Source organism: Gossypium hirsutum, chromosome D11, assembly GCF_007990345.1.
Source record: "Gossypium hirsutum isolate 1008001.06 chromosome D11, Gossypium_hirsutum_v2.1, whole genome shotgun sequence".
Taxonomy (NCBI): domain Eukaryota; kingdom Viridiplantae; phylum Streptophyta; class Magnoliopsida; order Malvales; family Malvaceae; genus Gossypium; species Gossypium hirsutum.
Window position 1 is genome coordinate 5,322,166 of NC_053447.1, and position 16,510 is coordinate 5,338,675.

Below are 16,510 nucleotides of genomic sequence, written 5' to 3' on the forward strand. Positions count from 1 at the left end.
TAGTTAAGTTCACATGAATGTGATATAAACCATATATGTATATTAAGGTGGTTAGGTAGAGGTTACACAATGTTTTGACAAAAAAGTGTTGTTACATGCTTAGGTGGAATTGTATTTTTAACACTTGTCCAAACCACCTGACTCCAAAACAAGTATAATCCAGAGATCTATTTTTCTACCATTTTTTATTTTCTAAATTCCTTTTATATATTACTTTGATTCTCATATCATTCCCTATCTTTGAGATTCAAATAATTGAGAGCAGAAGCGGACTGTAACCGTGGCCTTAAGCGCGTTTGGTCCCCAAAATTTTGGGAAATTTTCATTTTTTTTCTAGAAAATTTTAATTAGGCTACTTAAATTTTTGAAATTTTACTAGCTCTCTCAAAACTTAATCTTAAGATCTGCCACTGAACTTAATTTCTTAATTTTTTAATAAAAAGCCTTAATAAGTCAATTGTTATTCAAGCTTAATATTTTTTTCCTAATGTAATACATGTATTAAGCAAAAAGTATATATTTTGATATTCAAATATCGTAGTGTTAATTTTTTAAAATTTAATTTAAGTTTTAGGTTTATTTTTTATGATTGTAATTTTTCATGTTTTATGATTAATTTAATAAAAATTAATTACAATTAAGATTTTTTATTAATCAATCTTTAAATTTAAATTAAATATTAAAAAATTAATACCATTATATTCAAATATTAAATGTAAGTACCACATTAAAAAATATTAAAATTAAGTACCAAATTCAGATATTAAATGGAAAAAAAAACCCACTCATATTATAGGGAATGTCAAAATCTAAAAGTTTTAACGTCTCCTTTTCACTTATGTCCCCCAAAAGAGTTCTCTTTTACACATAAAGGACCTTGTTAGTTGTCTTTAAATGGTTATTTATTTTGGCCAAATGTCTTTAAAAAGTTGGGAATATTTAATAAACAAAACCTTTTAACCGTTTGATCAATTTTATTCATTAAACATGGTCTGATACTAATATATTTTACATTATTATATTTTATAATAAGTAAAATATAAATAATATAAAATGTTAACAAAATAACAAAAATAAAACCAGAGTTTTGTTGCAACTAGCAAGTAAAAACTCATAAATTAAATTTAGGGTTGAATTAAATTATCTTATACAATCAATTATTTATATTATCATTCCCAGTAATCTCTTAATCTACTAAGAACAGCATTTATATTATTAATTTAAGTTCAACCCATTCCTACCCAATTATCAAAAAATATTATTTATATTATTAAATATCATAAAATGAGTGCTGACATGAAAGGAAACTGAGGATTTTGGCAATCAGAAATAGAGCCCTATTTCTCATTCTAAAAGACTTTACAAGGAAGTTTCCAAGAAATTACCCTACTTTATTTATTATTTTAATTGAATAAATATGCTTTCTTTATTTTATAAACCCTTTATACCTTAACTCCTTTTATTTTATTCCTCAAAGCTGTTTCATTGTTTGACTTGTTTCTTCCATTTTTCTTTTCTTTTTTTAAAGGAATTATTTATTTTTATATATTGGTCAGATAACGTGTTCATGGTTTAGAATGATTCCAAAGAACATACCACTGTGCAAACAATCCTCCCCCATCTAAGAGGAAAGGAAGCAAAGAACCTATTGGCATTGGCAACACTACACCAGAAGAACAAACCCTCTTTATTAATAATCGGAAATACCATTGAATGGGAAATTTCAAGAACCAAGCAATTCTCCTGCATTGTTTATATTACCTACAAGAAAAGCACCTTTTGGTAGATTGTCGACATTAAATACCAGATATGTTTCGTTAATCAATTCAAGGCCCTATATATAAACATACAAAAAAAAAGAGGCCGAAACCAGAATAAAACTAATAGTCTTAGTCTTGTTTCTTTCAGCCATTTTTTTTATAACGAATAGCCCAAGTGAAAGTTCCTCACAATCATTTGTCATTCAAAGAGGGGAAGCTCAAAACAGTGATCAATGAGAAAAGGGCAAGTGAATGTGTTCTTTTTGTTACTGTTTTTGAGTCTCTCTTCAGCTTCTGATCAGAAATGGAGGAAAGCAATGATGTCAGCTTACAATGGTTCTTCTTCTTCTTCTTCCATGATGATGAATAGAGTTGGGTCCTCCATCCTGTTCCCAATTCATGGAAATGTGTATCCAACAGGGTAAGTTCAGCAAATTATTTTCTGGGTCAAAATAGGCTCTTCTGCAAAGTTCTTTTATAAATCATGTGTATTGGGAATCTAATATGGAATCTATAGATACATTAAAGTGTGTACTTTTCCTTTGAATGTTGTTCATCTGGAACAGGGTCTATGAATATAGGGGATTTTATGTCTGTCTCTGACTTTATTTTTTGGGTTCTTTTTTTTTCTTTTTTAAATTTCTTGAACGAAGTTTTTAAATTTGTATGCTCACAAATTTCTGTAAATGTGAATGAAATCATGGAGTTCACTGTTGTTCTCTGTTTGTAGGTACTATAATGTTACCATCAATATAGGTCACCCTCCCAAGCCTTACTTTCTTGATTTTGATACTGGAAGCGACCTCACATGGCTCCAATGCAACGCTCCATGCGTCCATTGTATTGAGGTGAAATTATTCGTATATAATATTTTGAATATATATATGTACGCATACATATATATACTTTCCTTATCGTTAATGACAGTACTGCCAAATTCTTTGTTGTTTGTAGTATGTATGGAGCTTTTCTTTTAATTGATATGAACTTGCTGATTCTCAATCACCTCGAGTCCTGATGGATTCATGATGAGATAACCAGCAAACTGACTAATTAGTCCAATTATTTGCTGCAGATGTCACATACTACAAAATTCTAGCCTAATTTCTTATTAAATATTGTTATCACTGTCTTTGCAGGCACCTCACCCGCTTTACCAACCCAGCAATGACCTAGTTGCCTGTAGACATCCGCTATGTGCAGCATTGCATCCGCCTGACTACAAATGTGAAAGTCCAGACCAGTGTGACTATGAGGTTGAGTATGCAGATGGTGGTTCATCCCTTGGAGTCCTTGTGCGAGACGTGTTTTCTTTAAACTATACAAATGGAGTTCGACTCAGTCCTCGTTTGGCCCTCGGGTTTGTACATTTGTCCAAAATTATATTCGATATCAGTAGTAATATTCCTTTCAAGTTCATTGATCTTGCAAGCTGCCCCTGGCACCATCCCATGTTATATAAGCAAAGGTCATTTATCATTTCCAAGCGCTTATTTGGGAAAGAAATTTGGAGCAGAGAGGGAGAGGGTGTTGTCATGAAGAAATCCCAATGATACATATCAGGAAATTAAAAATGAATCTGTTTGAATCTGCATTAGACCTTATTTCTCAACTTCCTTAGTTTTTACATAACATCTACCATATAAGGAAGCTTTTTGATACTGCCGATCGAGTCTTAGCTCGATTGGCATAGATATTATTGCCAATGCAGGAGAACGTGGGTCCGAGTATGCTGAAGTGTGTTTATCCTCCTATTTAAGGGTCAGGATGAGTTATGGGTAGTTTTAAGCATGGTATAAAAAAAAAAAAGAAAAAAGAAGAAGCTTTTTTACTCCAATAGGTGCATTTAATTGTTTCTCAGTGCATTTAGCAGAATAAGTCTACTAGCAGATCTCATCCTCTGATAAGTTGTCTCTCAATACATCCTTAAACATTATGCCTTTTGGTTTCCTTGTCTGCAGATGTGGCTATGATCAAATTCCGGGCACATCTTACCATCCCTTGGATGGAATACTTGGCCTTGGAAGAGGAAAATCTAGCATTGTGTCACAACTTCAGAGCCAGGGTTTGGTGCGGAATGTCGTAGGCCACTGTTTAAGTGGAAGAGGGGGCGGATTTCTTTTCTTCGGGGATGGTCTCTATGATTCTTCACATGTGACTTGGACATCAATGTCACAGGAGTTTACGTAATTAAGCGTTCATCTTCGCTCCCAGTGGTTAAAACTTGATTATAACTGATTGCTTCTAAGACCTGATAAGAAATCTTCTGCTTGGCTTTCATGGCAGAAAATACTATTCCCCGGGAAGTGCAGAACTACACTTCGGTGGGAAAGCTACCGGTATTAAAAATCTCATCGTTATTTTTGACAGTGGGAGCTCTTACACTTACCTTAATTCTCAGGCTTATCAAGCATTAACATTGTTGGTAAGTTCAAGGCCAATTTCAGAATATCTTCCAAGTCTTAATTTTGTTACTTAGAATCCAAGAATGATGTTTTTCATACAAGTTCACTCTTACATGTATAGTTGAAAAAAGAACTAAGCGGACGGTCGCTAAAGGAAGCCCCGGAGGACCAGACACTTCCACTATGTTGGAAAGGTCGAAAGCCTTTCAGAAGTGTGCACGATGCCAAGAAATACTTCAAGACCTCACTGGCTTTGGCCTTTGCAAATAGTGGCAGAAGAAAAACCCAGTTTGAATTACACCCTGAAGCTTACCTTATAATATCAGTGAGCACTAAACATACACACACATACACACACATACACACACACACATATATGTGTGTGTATATGTTTTATTTATGTCTTTTTGTTGTTCATACTGAAACACTTAATGTTTTGACAGAACAAGGGAAATGTTTGCTTGGGAATTCTAAATGGAACACAAGTGGGGCTGCAAAATTTGAATGTCATTGGAGGTAAAGACTTAATGTTCCAGTTTACTGTTTTAATCGAATCGATCAATCGTCGGGTCTGCGGTTTTTTATTCTTAGTGATATAACCTTCTCCTTTTCTGTTTGGTGATTTGAACAGACATATCAATGCAAGACAGAATGGTGGTTTATGACAATGAGAAACAAGTGATAGGATGGAGCCCTGCAAATTGTGATCATCTTCCTAGGTTCAAATCTGCTTATTATATGTGAACAACATATGATACCTTCAATCTTAGGTAGTGTTATGCAGAAGATTACCCACAAACCATGAATGTGTTTACTTTGTATATATATTTGTATGGTTATACGTCTAATTTATTTTCTTAATATATATAATAACCAAAAGAAAGAATGTGTAGTATTCTGATTTCAATAAAAAAAATGTCTATTATTGAGAGCAAATAATCATAAAAAATAAAATAAGGCAGTAATATGAAGTGTAACATCTTAGTGTACATACAAATATCTTAGTCCAAAATATGATAGAAAATTTGAAATCAAATCATATTTATTTATCAGAAATGGGGATTACTCTCTCTAGAAATTCTTAATTGCCTGTTGTGAAAGAATTTGGATTCAAATTATTTGTTTGGATATCCAATACAAAAATAGATTTGGATTTGAGGAAATTCAATTTCAATTTTATAAGAGATAAATTTAATGGTAAAAAGAATTTTTTAGTTCTCTCAATCTTGATATTGAGCAAATTAATTTTTCATAAAAAAATTAATGTAATTTAATCTTGTCAATTTCAAAATTAAGCAACTAAAGATTAGTCACGGTGTTAATATTTTTCATCAATTGTATATTTTTTTAATTAGCATAATAGCAAATTGAACGCTTCGTTAATGGGTGGCCGTGCGTCCACGTACATTGTGCTCCCTTAAAGAGTTCTCTCTCATGAATCGTACATAACTCTTGACAAAAGCAAAAGACAAAACCCTAACACAACCCAAAAATAATACCACTTATTGAGGGGTCGACGAGATACCCAACATATGACACTTTGAAAACTTTCCGCAAAAAATATCGGCCCACTTTAACATATATTAGTATAATGTCAATGTCTGTTTTAAATTTTTAAAGTGATTTAAATTCAAATCTAAAAACATGGTTTTAAAAAACATTTTTGAATTGATTATGCGTGTGTGATGTTATATATATAATATTTCTAAAACAATGTTTTTAAAATTTAAAATTGATTGAAATTCAAAATAATGAAATTTCAAATATTTTAATTTGTAAATCGTGAATTTAATTTTTATAATTTTAATTCCCAATCTACCTAAAAATTTCCCAAACTCATTTCTTCAATAAAATTTGTTACAAGGATCTGGATCTCGAAAATTAGCTTGAAAGACCATCAGGAAACTTGGGCTTAAAATTTTGGAATTAGGGTTTCTGGAGATAAAATCTTGAAATTTGCGTTTAAGAATGATAGAGATAAATTCTTAAAAGTAGAAAGTAAATTGAACGAAGGAAATGTCAACGGCTTTCCAGTTTTCTCCATCATAAACTCTAAAAAGTCGAGAATAACGAAGTAGCAGGAGAGCTTTACTTGGCATTACATTTTCACCGAACTAAATAGACATCCTACAAAATTTTTATCTTCCAATCTTCAGCCACCCTCACACCAGGCTTCCGGATGGTTACAGCAACAGCAGCATGTTGTCCCCCGAACCGAAGTGGACCAAGTTCGATTTCAGCCTTCTGATTTCCTGGTTCGACAAGAGCAGTTTTAGCCCCAGGGGTAAATCCAAGAAGAATAACCCGCTCGATAATGCAGTCAGACGAAAACCTAGAGTTGCCAACGGGAGAGGATGTTAGATGCCCATTCGAGAACACAAAGCGGCGATGGATGTATGCCCCATGTTTGAAGTCATAGCTTTTTCCATCATCAACATAGAGTTCACCTTCAGCTGCTTGGGAACTGTTCAGAGCTATTACCTAAACACGCCAAGAGACTTCAAGTCAAGCATGCTTTCTATAACCTTTTGCCTACCAAAAACACAATCAAGTGCCTAATCAAAGGCACCTAACCAGAAGTTGTGCTCGTGTGCTTTAGTTGATTTGTTCTGTGCCTTAGGGGCTAGACATAAACCATGTCAATATTGAACCATCAAAAAGCCACTAGAAAATACATATTGCAAGAATTATCTGGTACTATTTTACACCAAGTATAGTAAGATATATTAGAGAATATTAAAGGGGCCAATCGGCATCATCACATACCAGTGTGTAAGGATCATGCACCATTTGTGTGGAGCTTCTACGGAACCGGTCTTTTCTTGGCACTATTGTGCCAGCTCTTTGGAAAGCAGGAATGCTCTCTTCTGAAACTTCAAGTTTATGGACCTTTCCTCCCTTATATGCAGTTCCTGTTCTAAGGTCGTACCACGATTCCTTCCCAGGCAAATATACTGATGCATGTTTAGCCCTCTATATAAAAGAAAATATATGAGACTCCAATTATTTAAGGGCTAAGAAGATAAGAAAAGCAAAGCAACAGAGAAAATAAGAAACAGTAGAGGTCCAGTTATGAGCAGTACTGCAGTATAGATCCCTTGTACTAAAAGACTGTTCCCAACCATGAAGGCTTCATCATTGCTGAAAGCTGCTTCATCAGATGGGAACTCCATCCATAATGGCCGTACAACAGGAACACCACTAACATTTGCTTCTCTGAATAATGTGTAGAAGTATGGAAGCAAGGTGTAACGAATTCGTATGGCATCTCTCATAAGTGCGGTATTTCGTTCACTGAAATAACATAAACCTCGTTACATAGCAGATCGGAAAAGTAAATACATAATAAATGTAGAGATATTGTATGATAACAATAAACTTTTTTATTTCATAAACATTTCCATGATTACATCACACCAAAATACATTTTAATTAGTACAACCACAACTTCACAGGAGGAAGAAAAAATAGTCCTGATTAGCAACAGAAAACCAAAAATTCAGTCGCAGTCGCAGCAATTAAATCTAAATACTAACACATTTTAAACCTTCATGATGCACTAAGGGAATGATAGCTAGGCTTATTGATGTGGTGCTAAAATAAACCCACCTATATGTTAAAATACATGCCACATGATAATTTATTGCCCCTAGATGTGTGGGGGGACTGTGAGTAGTGATGAGAGAACAAATACCATATCAACTAAAAGTGGGTTATCACAAGTCCTTAAATAAAGGGGCCTTTCCACCTATACCAAGCGGTTTTACGATGGGAACCTCATAATAATTTTTTAAAATGGCTCCATATGGGCTTTTATAGTGCAAGTCATTGCATAACCTCAGAAAAAATAAAGTAAATTCATTGAAGCAATGCCATAAAAGCAAACTCGAGTTACTAGTAGCTACAAATACTGGATTTGCAATCAGTCATTGAGCAGTTGAGGCTCGGCACGGAAACCTTTCCTTCATAAATAACATTTTTCTATTCAAATCCATGGCCATATCTTTTATTACAAAAAAAAATAAACATCAAGCTATATAAAATCCTTGACCAAAATTCACTTTGTTCATGTCCTCTTCATATAGATAAAGTAGCCACCCTCAAAGAACCTTTGACTCAAATTATGCATGTCTCAACAATCCAAACTATTTTGTAGTTTCCAGCCAAAACATAGAATTGAAACTTGAAAGAAAATAAACTTGAAATTCATATAAGTAAAATGAAGTTACTTATTGAGGAAATGAGCCATCATAAATCAGTGTGAGAACTAGAATTTTGAACTTCAAAACATTAAGCAAAACAGATCAGAAAACTACTTTCAGTCAAACCGTTTCTACCAAAAGGGTTTTTTCAGGGATCAACCAGATCACTTACTCCAAGAAAATCTATAAACACAAATGAAAGCAGTTGCATAAATCACGGAGGCTCAGAATGATCAATACCCCCAAAATACAATGTAGTGCTGCTGATCAGAATTCAATTCACATGCTCTCACTGGAGACTCAAACGACAGGCATACCAACAGTGAAAAAGTAAAGTTGAATAAAAACAATTCAGGAACTCATTAAGATGTACAGAATGAGATGCAGAAGAAAATGAGAACAGCGGAATGTTCCTAAGTGAGATTACTGCAACTTTGGTGAAGAAATGAGCTCAATATGCAGTTGTAGTTTTGCATGTTAGTGACATTTTATATAAATATGAAAAGTGAATGTTAATACATCAAGATGAAGAGAGTAGAATTAACATGGATGTTAAAAATATCATACCCAAACAACCAAGGCTCTCGTCTTTTTGTGTCATGATGAGCATGACCTCTAAAGAAAGGATAATAAGCACCAAGTTGATACCAACGCACTAATAACTCAGGCTCAGGATTGCCAAAAAATCCACCAACATCAGCCCCTGTGAAAGTTTATCTAACATCAAAAGGGAGAAGGTGCAAAAGTTTTTAACTTTTTTCATTTAAATGGCATGCATACCAGAGAATGTCATTCCAGTAAGACCAAGCGTCAAAACCATTGGGACTGAAACCCTGAGATGATCCCAATCTGCCGAATTATCACCAGTCCAGACTGCTCCATACCTTTGACTTCCAGCAAAGAATGCTCTGGACAAGACAAAAGGTCTGTCCTTACCATCTCCACGCTTTAGAAGGCCTTCAGCTGTTGCCATGTGGAAGTAATATCCATAGGCATTATGTAACTCCCGATGTTCCACTCCACCAAGATGTAAAGCATCTCTGGGCATTGTCACCTAACCACAGCAAAAGTTTAGTCATTTGTGCTATTTTGCCTGCTAATATGCAATTTTTATGAGTTCACAAACACATCCATATATAAGAACAAGGTATGACTGCTTTTTTGCAAAAAAAAATTCTACAGAGTTTCCATGGTTTTCGAAGTGCAGCCACCGTAGATAAACAATACTCAGAAATAACTTCACCTCCATATTCATGGAAATGCGGTTTTGAAGTTAATTAATAACAAATCAAGCATGATTATAAACATGCTTTTACATTCCAAACATTGGACAAATAGAGGAAAACATTTTTCATGCTTAATTTAGAAAATAAAGAACTTCTATCATCACTAGCCAACCATTACTTATCTAAACAACAAAAATTGTAGCACAAAAAAATAGATAAACAAATAAAAGCTTTACATTCTTATCCATTTCATTGAAAACATTATAAACAAGATTATAGAGAAACCCAAAACATAAGGACAAACTAATTGTGTCTGCATAACATCCATGCATGCTAACATCCATAAACTTAAACACCCAAATTAAAGCACTATCATGGCTAAATCAGATAATATTTGTTAGAAAACCAGGGTACCATGTTAAGTACATTTATCTACAGAGAGTATGCCCACTTATTATTACTTTAATCTAGTTTATATATGCAAACAAGTAAATAAATGTATCATGCCAAACAACAGGTTAAAACAAAATAGCCTGATAAAAAGGCCAATGGCCATGCTGCATGAAAAGTGCAAATTATGGATATACAACAAAATACTCCCAATAACCACAACAAGAACCAAAGATCTGAGAATCTGCATTCTTTATGATTAACAAGTTTCCTCCGATAAAAGGTTGTAACTATGTTCTTCTCTGCTTTCCATAGGGGAAGGTCTCTTTTCCTTTTCTGTCTAATGCACTAAATCTATGTCAGACTTGAGTGTTCCAGATACGGATATGCATCAGGCACGGGTATGATTAGATTTTTTCAAGTTTTTCCGTGTGTTAGGAGAAGCCTTTAAGGTCATATCCTCATATCCATGCATCAGAGACAAGCATCAGATGCAGGTACTTCAAGAAAAACAAAGAGTCCAAGTAACATAGCACTAAATAAAAGCAAGAAGGCATCTTAAATAAAAGCAAGAAGGCATCTTAGGTAAAGAAATAAGTACAACCAGTTCATTACTATTTTAACCACAACCACCTATAAAAAGCGCGAACCTGAGTGGCTATGTCCACTTGTATTCAGTCTAAGGGCATATATAATGGTTAATTAAGTTCAATCCAACTTAAGTACCATAGAGTTTATTAGCAGACCAATGATTGCCCACTTTTGGCTATTTATTGTATGAACTATCCTGAATACAGAAACATTTGCTGACAAATTGTGCAGTTAAGTTCCTTCATAATTAATTAAGTGAACAGTGTGAGCTGAATTTTGTCACAACTATGTACAATACAATTTTAGATCATCATATAAGAAAATCCAATAAAATACCAACTTAGAAAGGTGCAATTTTATTTATTACTTGAATAAAAGAGAACCTTCTAATTAAGTGTTCATCTCATCTCTTGCTCTTCTCTCCATTACTTCTTATGAAATCTCTATATTTTTCCCTTGAATCATAACTACATCAATTCTCCTCTTCTCCCTCTTATCTTTTCTTGATTGATATAGGTGGGACAGCAATAAGCTAGAGCATATAATTGTATAATAGCTTAGAAGAATAAGCATTAGAATAATGCAAAATGGGATAAGAAGATAACAAAAGGACAACATCATGAATAGGTAATAGGATTAACAAAAGTGGCATACCTCAGGTCCATTAAACACAGAAGGCTCGTTCATGTCATTCCAAATGTACAATGAAGGAGTTGAACCGACATAATTATCATAGGAGAACTTCTCAGCCCACCATGACCTAATCTCGGGATTTAACATATCTGGGTAGGAGGAGGAGCCTGGCCAGCACCACCCATCATAATCCTTGCCAGTTGCATCCTTTATATAATACCCCCTCTGGGAAGCATCCTTGTGCAAGTGAAATGACTCATCCCTCTTAATATGTGGATCCACAATTGTCACCATATGCCTACCTTTGGCAGCCAATTTCCTTTGCATCTCTTCTGGATGTGGGAATAGCATCTTATCCCATGTGAAATACCTCTTTCCATCAGTATGCTCAATATCAAGCCACAAAACATCATATGGAATATCATGCTCATCAAACTTGGAGTCCACATTCTCTACATCCTCTTCATCCCGGTAATTCCAGCGACACTGATGATACCCTGTGGAGAACAGCTGTGGCATTGCTGGCAGACCTGTTACACTCACGTACTGCTTGACAACATCCTTTGGTCCTGGTCCAGCAAAAAAGAACGTATCTACAATCCCTGCCTCACTCATCCAAAACGTATCTATCCGACTCTGCTCTGTGGGCATCAGAATTCCACCTTCAGCATCCCAACCCTTTGCCAATACATCAATCTGCATCTCCGCAGCATTCAACCAGAAAAATCCAGAACTTTGTCCAGATTTCCCATGCGATACCATGAAGGGGATAGAACCATATATCCCAAAAGGCGACTCGTGATGATACTCAAAAACATCCAAGTTAAACAATCTAAATGGCTCAGATTCCTCAACTCCAGGTCCCCTAGTGGGTTTAAGTGCAAAACTAGAGGCATGTTCCGGTATTCCATACACAAAATCAGACCCATAAAAGGAAACATCGAAACTAATGGACTGTGGACCATAAGGCCTAGTATCAGTGTGCCCTCTAAACCTTTCCTCCCAATCCTCATCCTCTTTCTTCACTCTCAATTGTTCAAAATCAAATAACCCATGTGAATTCAATGAAACTACACGTCGGTTACCTGCCTTCTCCCTGACGTAAACCTCAAAAGGATCGTGCCTAAGAACCGCCTCGTATCCGTCAGATAAGTACACCACGGAAGATAAACCCCCATCATCGCCGTTGATTTTCTCCGTGGAAGCACTCTGCAACCAGAGTTTTTTGGTCTCGAATTCAGAAATAACCACATCGGCGACTTGGAACCGTTTCTTGCGTGGGTCCAACGAGGGATCTTCGTCGATCTTGAGCCGCATGATCCCATCCTGGTAGACTGAAACAGAGAGAGTCAACGGCTTGATCTGATCTTGGTCTTGGTCGTGTGGAGCTTTAGGAATGAGCTTGGCAGTGAGATCACCATCGGAGATGGAGACATCGTGGGCGATTAGAGTGCAGGCGCCGGGTTTGCGAAATCGAGCTCGCTTGCAGAAGGGGGTCTGGTCGCAGGCTCGGAACTCGTCTTTTTTCCAGGAATAGACTGTTTGGGAAGCGAGAAAAATGAGGAAAAGGAAGGCAACCTGCTTCATTTTCATGGGAAAAATGTCATGGGATGGATGGAAATGAAGCCTGTGTGAGTGACACTTATGTATAACGTCGGAGATAACACTTCAAATATTAGGTTAAATTGAATGCTTTCATTTAGGATTAAACCTTTTCATTTTAGTATATTGAGCTACAACATTTTCGATTTTCATCAATCTAACTTTTTTTTATTAATTCAGTTAGCACAAATATTTATTGAAAATTAATTATGAAAATACAGTATAAAAATAAAACAATGATGTAGCATTTCATCTTCGTCTTTGAGTATAAAGCAGTTTAAAAATTTGCAGTTTATTCTCTTAAGAGACCTACAAAATATGGATGAGACTAATATTTAGTAATTTGAAAAATTAGACATTAACTAATTTTATAAATATATATTAAAATATATTATACTTATTTCTTAAAAAATATTATAGAATTCGTGACATTTCAAAAATAATATGATTGAAAAAGTAAAATTAAAATATTTAATTTTTAGATTTTGTTTTCAAATATTAATCTATTACTAATAATTTTAAATTATTTTTAATAATTTTTTATGTTTTTTAAGGTTATATATAGAGAAAGTTATAATGTTTCTTAATTTATATTTTTTTTACTTCACATTACTTACTAAAAATACAATTTAAGATTTTGTGTAATTGTTTCTTTAAAAAAATACTTTGTATAATTTTTGAATTTATAAATTTATAAATATGTTATTTATTTATGTAATTAATTTTGAAAAATGATAATTTAATTTTAAATTTTGTTTTAAAGAGGTTGTTCTTCAAAAATATTTTAATTCTATTTTATTAAACATAATTATTTATATTAATGCATTATATAGTCAAATAGTTATCACCATACACAAATTAATTGTATGTATTAATTAAAATGTAAATTAAATTATTACGATAAATCCTAAAATTATACATAAATTATAACTTAATGTGCAATTGTATACACGAACTTTGATTTTGTGCAATTTTATACATAAAATTTTGATTTGATCCAATTCTTGTAAATTATTAACACAATTATTGATATAACATCATTTTATGTTTATATATTATATACATAAGTAATTGTATTTATCCAATATAAAAATAAAATGATGTATTTATTTCTTTAAATGTGTATGATTAAATTAAAATTAAAGTTTCAAGTATACATTTGAACCACAATTAGAGTTCCATGTGTATAATTGCACCAATTTAAAATTCATATATGCAATTGCACATTAAATCAAAGTTCATGTATAATTTTGAGATTTATCCCTAAATTGTTTTATATTTCTTTTATAAATTTAATTAATATTTTATGTAAAAGTAAAGAAAACTTTGTAAATTTTTATACAATATTTTATTCTTATAATTTGTTTTTATAAGTATATAAATTTTATTAACAAATATTTAAATATATATTTTATAATATTAGATTAAGTGAATATTTATTATTATCATGTCCTGATTATAAATGTCCATTACTATATAGTACAAAAATTAGACACCACACATAAATGGATTATAGGCTTGCAATATATTGATATCAAAGCATTTAAATATATAATTTTTTATTTTTGCCGATTGAGTATTAATTTAATTGGCATTAGCATTATTGCCAATGTAGGAGGATGTGAATTTGAGTGCACTGCAACGTATTATCCTTCTATTTAAATGTTAGAAAGGGGATATACATAGTTATAGATATTGTATCAATAAAAAGCGGATATAATAAGATCAATGTAAAAAAAAACTCTAAAAATAACATATAATTGAAAAAATAATCTCAAAATTGTTTTATTTTGAAAATTAATTAAAAATGTAATATTTTAATAAAAGTCCAATTTTGTTAAAAACATTGTTCATAGAAAAGGAAATCTCAAAAATAATAACACTAAATATATCTCACAAATTTTCAACTGATAATATGTGTAAGTCTCTCTACATTTTTTATTTGTGGATTATAGGTGTGAATGGTTTATGCAACGGCCCAATCCTTTAAAATGCTTTGAGTCTTTACTTAAGTTGGGCCTAGATTGATCTACCATTGTTTCAGAATTTAAAGTATTAACACATTTTTATATTAATATTTTGCGTATTTATAATTAATTTGAAACAAAGTAAAATTTACTATTTAAATTTAATTTCAACTGATTTAGAATTTTTTGAAGTCTTTTTTCTCTGGTCGTTTCCCTCGGTTCTCTAATGGGACGTGCTAGGAAATAACTAAGTGCCATGCACAACGACATGTTATCCCTCAAAGTTTGACATGAAATCCCAAAGGTACCTTTGAAGGGGCCTCCTCGCGAGTAGGTGAGCTGGGGAACAATGAGCTGAGAGGTAAAACTGGAGAGTGGCGAACTGACCAACCGATGAACAGGGAAACAGCGAATTGTGGATTAGCTACCTAGTGAACTGGCGAGCTGTTCGGATTTCCAAGTTGGGTTGCCATATTCAGGTAGTCGGGTCGCCAATTGGATTAGGGTTGTCATAATTAAAATCTCGTCTAATATTCAGTTCGTACTGTCTATTCTTATTTTGTGCCTCTATCATAAAATTTTCATCTATTCTTATTGCTTTTTTTTTCTTCATATTTTGAATATGTTGGGAGATAATATTAATAAAATAAATAATTATAAACTTTGAAAAAAATTAAATTTTATGAATTGTAAAATAAAAATGGAGAATACCTTAATTCTACTAAATATATATGTTTTTTTAACTGCCATAAATTTTTTAAATTGACTTAAATATTAATTTGGCCCTCAATTTGATATTTTCTTTTAATTTGAGTATTATGATTTTGTTTGTTCCAACTTCAAACCTACTTTTTTGGGTCCACTATTTTGACATATGTATAGCCATAAAATGAGTAATAGTTATGTGAATCATAAGGAGCCGAGAATTATTGGATTATGGATAGCCAAGATTTGTTTAAGATTAATGTTTTGATCCATATTTTTTAATATCCGGCTAAAATTGGTATGTGAAACAGTTTTGATTTGTTTCAACTGTATAGGTAATAATTGGTAGTGATAGAGATTTTTGACGATGAAGTTATGAGTTGTTTGGGTACGTGAGCGGCCGTCCAGCCTCTTGCCTGGCGTCACTCACCACCATACATTTTTATCCCGACTTCTCTTCCGCTTTCATCCTCTTCTCTATTGATATATTGTTTTTTGCCGAGATCTAAAGCCTGGTTTTTCCGTTGAATCCGATCTCTCCAGTGCCGAGGAGCCTTCCATCGGGCTAGAGGAAGGAGGACGGAGCCTCTTGCTCTCTCTCTCTCTCTCTGTCACTTCACTCCATCTGCCTGGATCGATGATGATAGTAAGCCCATTCTGATTTTCGGTTGATTCTCTGCTACCAACCCTGTTCTGATGACTAAGGCAATGCTCAATATCTCAACGGACTCCATCGCTAGTCTGCCTTAAACACCTCCATTCGAAACCGAGCACTTTTTGCTAAAGTGCGGTGAAAAACTAAAAATTGGAAGCAAAAGAATTTTAACTGCACGCAGCTTTATTTTGGAAGTGTATGGATAACACCAGCCTGCCATTCTGGTCTTTCCAAACCTGGTTACTGACCGATGCTTTTACATCCAGTAAAAATTGTAAATCCCAATCGGTTATTCAATCTATCAGCTTACTTCATACATGTATCTCGCATCATTATCTCAATCAATCCTCGGTCTAGTTCGTACAATCATAATT

At 33.4% G+C, this 16,510-nt stretch overlaps 2 protein-coding genes across 2 annotated transcripts; one reads left to right on the forward strand and one right to left on the reverse strand.

Moving 5' to 3' along the window:
• Positions 1–1,309: 1,309 nt before the first annotated feature.
• Positions 1,310–5,139, forward strand: LOC107911690 (aspartic proteinase Asp1). Its single transcript, XM_016839570.2, has 8 exons — positions 1,310–2,181; positions 2,491–2,608; positions 2,900–3,120; positions 3,722–3,946; positions 4,047–4,185; positions 4,287–4,490; positions 4,609–4,681; positions 4,797–5,139. Exons 1-8 carry the CDS (start codon positions 1,994–1,996, stop codon positions 4,907–4,909), a joined length of 1,281 nt encoding a protein of 426 aa, XP_016695059.1. The 5' UTR covers positions 1,310–1,993; the 3' UTR covers positions 4,910–5,139.
• Positions 5,140–6,147: 1,008 nt separating this feature from the next.
• Positions 6,148–13,115, reverse strand: LOC107911691 (probable glucan 1,3-alpha-glucosidase). Its single transcript, XM_016839571.2, has 6 exons — positions 11,229–13,115; positions 9,148–9,421; positions 8,935–9,070; positions 7,249–7,459; positions 6,932–7,138; positions 6,148–6,646 (listed from the first exon to the last, which is right to left on the reverse strand). The coding sequence occupies exons 1-6, from the start codon at positions 12,798–12,800 to the stop codon at positions 6,293–6,295; spliced, it is 2,754 nt and encodes a 917-aa protein (XP_016695060.2). The 5' UTR covers positions 12,801–13,115; the 3' UTR covers positions 6,148–6,292.
• Between the last annotated feature and the right edge of the window lie 3,395 nt (positions 13,116–16,510).